Source organism: Tupaia chinensis, unplaced genomic scaffold (genome assembly GCF_000334495.1).
Source record: "Tupaia chinensis unplaced genomic scaffold, TupChi_1.0 Scaffold000639_1, whole genome shotgun sequence".
Taxonomy (NCBI): Eukaryota; Metazoa; Chordata; class Mammalia; order Scandentia; family Tupaiidae; genus Tupaia; species Tupaia belangeri.
Window position 1 is genome coordinate 2,402,841 of NW_006160160.1, and position 7,288 is coordinate 2,410,128.

General features: G+C 38.1%; 1 protein-coding gene across 1 annotated transcript in view; it reads right to left on the reverse strand.

Moving 5' to 3' along the window:
- Positions 1–7,288, reverse strand: part of LMBRD1 (LMBR1 domain containing 1) — a 131,331-nt gene that overhangs the window by 26,630 nt on the left and 97,413 nt on the right. The window contains exon 14 of the mRNA XM_006159629.3: positions 3,548–3,626. Within this exon, the coding sequence (XP_006159691.1) occupies positions 3,548–3,626 (79 nt within the window). The remainder of the gene's footprint in view (positions 1–3,547; positions 3,627–7,288) is intronic.

Here is a 7,288-nt window from a genome sequence, read left to right on the forward strand (position 1 = left end):
TTCTCTTCTGCAGTTCATTGTCTCTCTTCTCTTCCATCTCTGTTAGCTTCACCATTATGAATGTTCTAAATTCTTTATCAGACATTTTCATGATTTCCATTGAACTGCTTGTAGATGAAGAGGAGTTATTCTTTTCCCTTGGAGGAGAGGTATTTTCTTGCTTTCCCATATTTTTTGTGGTCCTGCAGTGATTTCTAGTCATCTGATAATGGTGTGTTTCTTTCTAATTCTTCTTTTTTTTTTTTGGAGAGGTTTTCACTATAGAGCGCGTGTGCTTGCCAGACAGACAGAAAGAGAGACATAGAGACAGAAAGCGAGAAATCACCCCCCAGGGGGGATGGTCACGCCGCAATCCCTTCTCCTCCCTTCTCCTCTCAGGATCTTGGTCACGCACGCACACGTGCCCGGCGTGAGTTTTAAGCCACCAGGTCCGGGACACGAACCGTGGTCAACTACGTGGGAATCCAGCAACATAGCCATTACGCTAACTGCTGGTTCCCTGTTTCTTTCTAATTCTTGAAGTTCAATCTAGTTCACAGGAGCCATGAGGAATCTTCTTCTGAAGGCCTCGCCTCTCTTGCCACTCTAGCTTGTTTGCTGTAGGCTGAATTATCAGTAGAAAATCTTCATTTCTCTAGTACCCTGAAATACCTAGTTCACAGGAGCCATGAGGAATCTTCTTCGGAAGGCCTCGCCTCTCTTGCCACATTAGCTTGTTTCCTGATGCTGGATTATCAGTAGAAAATCTTCATTTTTCTCGTACCCTTCCTGCAAATTCCTCTGTGGATCCATGGTTGAGGAAGAGCCGCTCTGTCCCACTGAGGGAGAGGAAGTTCCCTGTTTTCCCACACGTGCGCCTCTGTGCTGGCTTCTACCATCTGGAGGCCCAGATCCCCTCCTGCTTTCTATTGTCCCCTCTATAGTGGGGCAGGGGGGAGAGCTCTCTTCCTGTCTCTGGACCAGGAGCACCTGGGGCCAGCTTGGAGATTTTTCAGGTGGAAGGAGAAAACTATGAAGTCTAGAGTATTCCCGGGCCAGGCTTGGAGGCAGGAAGAAGCCCTATATTTTCAACCTTAAACATTATAGACACTTTAAACTATAGTTTCAATAATATTTTATGTGTTTAATAAATGTCTGACCATCCCATACATAAAAAAATATTAGCTACATCTGTGGGTTCTGCATCTGTGGATTCAACTAATCACAAATGGAAAATACTTGAAAAATTTTTTTAAAAATCCAAAAATATAATACAACTATTTACATAGTATTTATTCACATATATTTTATCAGGCATTGTAAGTAATCCAGATATAATTTAAAGTACAGAGGAAGATGTGTGTAGGTCATATGCAAATCCACACCATTTTACAAAAGGGACGTGAGTATGCATATTTTAGAATCCATGGGGATCCTTGAACCAGTCCCTCATAGATTCCAAGGGATGACTGTATTCTCTCTCAAAGAAGGGGGTGGGGGGGACAGCCAGTGGTATGGTAGTTAAAATGGCTGGATCTCACTGTCTGACTGACTGAATGTATGGTGTAAGTCCCAGACCCGGCAGCCTGAAAAACATATGGGACACGTGTGCAGACATGGCCAATATCCAGAAAGGAGAATGTAGGAGAAGGGATTGTAGCATGGCCATACCTCGGCAGGGGGGGGGGGGAATTCTCACTTTCCCCTTTTTTCTCGCTCTGTCTCTCTCTCTCTCTCCAGGGACTGTACACACCCTAGCAAAAACTAAAAAACAAACAAACGAACAAAAAACTACCTGTCACTCTAAATTCTACCATCCTCATATCACCACTGCTTAGTTCAAACTTTCACCATCTCTCTTGAATTACTATTGATAACATGCTCTCCTCTATCTAATTTTCATGCTCAAATAGAAATTTTTCAAATCCATTCTCTACATAACTGTTACAATTAACTTCCTGAAAATAAATTGTAAAATAACTTCTAGTTTTCTTGCTTAAAATTTTCACTGACCCTTTAGTCACTTTCCAAGACCTTTAATGATCTGACTCCTAACTCTACAATCTCATTTCCTCCCCCCAACCTTGCTCTCATAATTAAAAAACAAACAAGCAAACAATAACAATAGTTTAAACTCTTTTGAATATAGACATTTGCAATTTAAGGTAATTTTGCGTATTTTGTTCCTTGGTCTTGATACGCATTCCAGTTAAGTTCTTCATTAATCTTGAAATGATTTTCTGGAATCTAACTTTTAAAGAACTTTCTTTCTCACTACTACTCCAGAATGATCCCTGCCAGGTAGTGTTAACTGAAAACCTAAAAATTTTGTGTTTCTCCTAATGATATTGATGAATAATTCATGAAGAAAGACAATATATTTGACATATTAATTTACCATGAAATAAAGCATTCTGAAGGCAAGCCAAGGAAATTTTTTGCAACATTTGTTAAGAATAAGTTGGAAATCAAAAAATATATTAAACAAATACCTATTTAATGACCGTAGTAAGGTATATAGCATCAGCTAGGTGCTACTTTATAATATATTCATTCTACTCAGAGTTTCATGCCTAAAGTCAGACATGCATTCAGAGATATGTATATATCAGCGGAATTTGCTATTGAAAATAGTTAGATAATTTAAGAAATTTTGTTAATCAATAAAATGTGGGGAAAAACAGGAGTGGAAAACAACTGTAGACACCAGAGTTAGTGTGGAAGGAGGGTGGGAAATGGCAGAGGGTGAGAAATGGGGGAAAATATATATACGTGTGTGTGTGTGTGTGTGTGTAAAACTAGAAATGGAAAATTTTTGATGATAACATACATGATTAAGCCACTATGTAGTATATTCTGGATGGAAAATCACATTTTGTATGCTGTGACAATGCTCAGTGAATGAATGTAAATTAATTAATTAACTAATTGAAAATGAGAAAAATTTAAAAAAGAATAACTTGGAAATCCTTAGTAAGAATTAAACACCATAATATTTAGAAAAAAGTCACCTTAAATTCACAGAAAATAGAAAAAATGATTTTCTAAAAGTAAAGAGATTAAGAACACAGAATTACAGAACACACATAAAATAATTAGTATAGTGCTTGGAACACAACTGTATATTCTTAAAAGCTAAGTACTATTATAATTAACACTATTTTTATTAACTAAAGTGATGATGCTTAGATTAAAAGTTGTTTTAGGTCATCATAGGTACTTCTGGTCTTGGTATTAAGAATTACAAATTCTGCCAAACTCTCCTGAGAGAGTTTTTTAAGAAAAAAAACTCAGTTATAAATGATTTAATCATACTAATAAATGAGATAAATAATAAAATCTTTTGTTACTTCCCAAGTAACAAATTTGTAATGGCACTTTCCCTAATGGAAATCATTTTATCACTAAGAAATTCTATTGAAGAGACTTACCAACTTGTACTTGCCAAAAGTTCCTTTGTTACCACAAGTTAAAAGAAATCCATCAAATAATTAACACAGCAAAATGTAAGGCAATTCTTTTCTTATAGCGTTATAAATTTTAAAACAGTTAGTAAGAACTAGTTTACCTTCAGGAGCATCTGCATCACATCTCTTTGGCACAGAAAGGGTTGAATTGCCTTTATGGTCATCAGAAGTTATATTGCTCAGAAAGATGAAAATATAATTAAAATATAATTATTATATTAATAAATACATTTGGATTTAAAAAGTAATCTCTGTAAAGTGTATACAGTCAACTTAATTACAGGGAATACATCCAAAAGCTCCCAATGTATACCTGAAACATTGGATAGTCCTATATATACAACATTTTTTTTCCCTATAAATGCTTATCTAAGATAGAGTTTAATTTATAAATTATGCACAGTAAGAGTCACAACAGTAACTAATGATAAAATAGAGCAATTATAACAATGCAATGTACTAAATTTATGTGAATATGCTTTCTCTCTCTCAAAAGATCTTATTGTACTATACTCACAAATTTTCAGACTACATTAACCACAGATAAATAAAACTGTAGAAAGTGGAACCATGGATAAGAGGTACTACAGCACTATGTTTTCTAATAATATCTATTTAACATTCTAAAAACTAAATTTTACACAAAATTGAAATAGGAGAAAAATAATTACAATAAATTTAACATTAGGGCTTTTTATAACTATCCTTAAGGTCATATGTTGAACAACAGGGTGTCTGTCCAGAACACAATCCATTTCTAACCCAAAGATGGCAGCCACAAAGAAACAGTACTTATTTGTTTGCAGAACAGTAAAGAATATCTTTTATCTATATAAAAGAGCAATCTTCCTTTATTCATAAAATAATATTTAATAAGTAAACTATTAGGTTGCTACAAAAGCAACTGTGTGTTTGCATTGCTGAAATCTGCCATTTGATATATTTGCATACATTCTTAAATAAATGTGGCAATATTTTACTCCATTTTAATGCATATTTCTTGCTAAGATGTATTACTTGCTGTTTATCTTATTTGTATTTCAGGCTATGGAAATATGTTAGACAAAAAGCAAATTCAAGTGATTTTCTTACTCAAGTTCAGAAGAGGTATTAAAGCAGTGGAGACAACTCACAACATCAACAACGCATTTGGCCCAGGAACTGCTAACAAAAGCACAGTGCAGTGGTGGTGGTTCAAGAAGTTTTGCAAAAAAAAAAGAGACTTGAAGATACAATACCTTCACTGACACTGGTCAACAGAAAGGGCCCAATAGGGAACCAGCAGTTTAGCGTAATGGCTATGTCGCTGGACTCCCATGTAGTAGACCGCGGTTCGCATCCCGGACCTGGTGGCTTAAAACTCACGCTGGGCACGTGTGCGTGCATGCCCAAGATCCCGAGAGGAGAATGGAGGAGAAGGGATTGCGGCGTGACCATCCCCCCTGGGGGTGATTTCTCGCTTTCTGTCTCTATGTTTCTCTGTCTGTCTGGCAAGTGCACGTGCCCTATAGCGAGAATCTCTCCAAAAATAAAAAAAAATTAAAAAAATTAAAGAAAGGGCCCAATTCTTCTCCACGAAAACTGCACATGTGACTACACATCACAATCAATGCTTCAAAAGTTTAAGGAATTGGGTTACGAAGCTTGATTTTTTTTTTTTAATAGATTTTTTTTACTATAGAGCACGTATGCTTGCCAGAGAGAGAGAGACATAAAGCAGGAAATCATCCCTGGGGCGATGGCAACACCACAATCCCTTCTCTTACAGTCTCCTCTTGGGATTGTGGGCATGCACGCATGTGCTTCCGGTGTGCATTTGAAGCCTCTGGGTCTGGGATTCAAACCATGGTTGGCCATCTGGGCATCTACAGACACAGCCATTATGCTATCTGCTGGCGCCAGGACTATAAAGTTTTGCCTCATTTGCCATATTCCCCTGACTTCTCGCCAGAGACCACTACATCTTCAAACATAATGACAACTTTGTTTTTTGTTTTTGTTTTTGTTTTTCAAAAAGATGAGCTATTTCAATTATTCAGCTCTTCAATGAGGAGTACGAAAATACTCATAGAAGCCAGGGCTTCTTTCCACAGCTTACAATCTCACCATCTATTTTCCTGCAGCTTTGATCCTGTGAGAGCCACACCTAGCCCACCATGGCACTCACTTTCTCTGGCTCTTAGCAACGTTTGAAGGGAAAACACTTCCACAACCAGCAGGATGCAAAAGATACTTTTAAAGAGTATGTTGAATCCCAAAGCATGGACTTTAATGCAACAGGAATAAACAAACTTACTTATTATTAGCAAAAATCTGTTGGTTGTATTGGTTCCTATTTTAATTAATAAAATATGTGTTTGAGCCTAGCTATAATGATGGGCCAGGGACCAGCAGGTGGCATAATGGCTATGTCACTAGACTCCCATGTAGTCGACTGCAGTACAAGTCCCGGACCTGGTGGCTTAAATTCACGCTGGGCATGTGTGCATGCGTGCCCAAGATCCTGAGAGGGGTATGAAGGAGAAGGGATTGCAGCATAGTCATCCCCCCAGGGGGTGATTTCTTGCTTTCTGTCTCTCTGTCTCTCTCTGTCTTTCTGGTGAGCACATGTGCCCTATAGCAAAAACACCTCTAAAAAAAAAAATAAAACAGAATAATCTCATAGACTGAATTAATAATGAGATTCCATTAAAGCAATGCTCAAACTAGGCCTGAAATACGGTTTTGACCTGAACTGTTAGAAAGCAGAGCAAGAAGTATTCTAGGAAAAGAAAACAAAATAAACAAAAGCTAAATCATATATGGTCGAAACACTAATTGTCAAAATACCCAAACTTGGACTCCAACTAAAACTTAAAATAGTTGACTTTAGAGGGATCAACAGATGATGCAATAGTTATGTCACTGAACTCGCCCATAGTCGATTGCTATTAGAGTCCTGGACACAGCAGCTTAAAACTCATGCAAGGCGTGCATGTGTGCAAGCTCAAAATCCTGAAAGGAGAATGGAGGCAAAGGGACTGTGGCACGACCATAGCCCCCCAGGAGGTGAGCTGTGATTTCTCAATTTCTGTCTCTCTCTGACTCTCCAGTGACCACACTGCTCTATAGCAAAAATCTCTCTCTCAAAAAAAAAAGTAAAAATGTAAAACACAGTTTAGGTTAGAAAGATCAAAATCAAGAAATCAGTGGAACAGGGACCAGCAGTTAGTGTAATGGCTATGTTGCTGGACTCCCATGTAGCCGACCACGGTTCGCGTCCCAGACCCGGTAGCTTAAAACTCACGCCAGGCACGTGTGTGTGCGTGCCCAAGATCCTGAGAGAAGAATGGAGGAGAAGGGATTGCAGCGTGACCATCCAAAAAATCAGTGGAACAGAAATGAGAATACCCATCATGCTTAAAGAAATCCCAGTTTGAGGCTAGCAGGTAGTGTAGTGGTTAGGTTATTTCTTTCTTTCTGTCTATCTGTCTGTCTGGTGAGCGCAGGCGCCCTGTAGCAAAAATCTCTCAAAAAAAAAAAAAATCAGTGGAACAGAAATGAGAATACCCATCATGCTTAAAGAAATCCCAGTTTGAGGCTAGCAGGTAGTGTAGTGGTTAGGTTATTGGACTCCTACATGGCCGACTATAGCTCGAGCCCTGGACCTGGTTACTTGAAGCTCATGCAGGGCTAGTGTATGCGTGTGTCCAAATCCCTAAAGGAGAATGGAGGAGAAGGATAGTGGCATGCCCATCCTTCCTGGGGGATTGATTTCTTACTTCTTTCTCTATGTCTCTCCAGTGAGCACATGCACCCTATAATCTCCCTCACAAACAAACAAAAAAAAAAAAAAAAGAAAA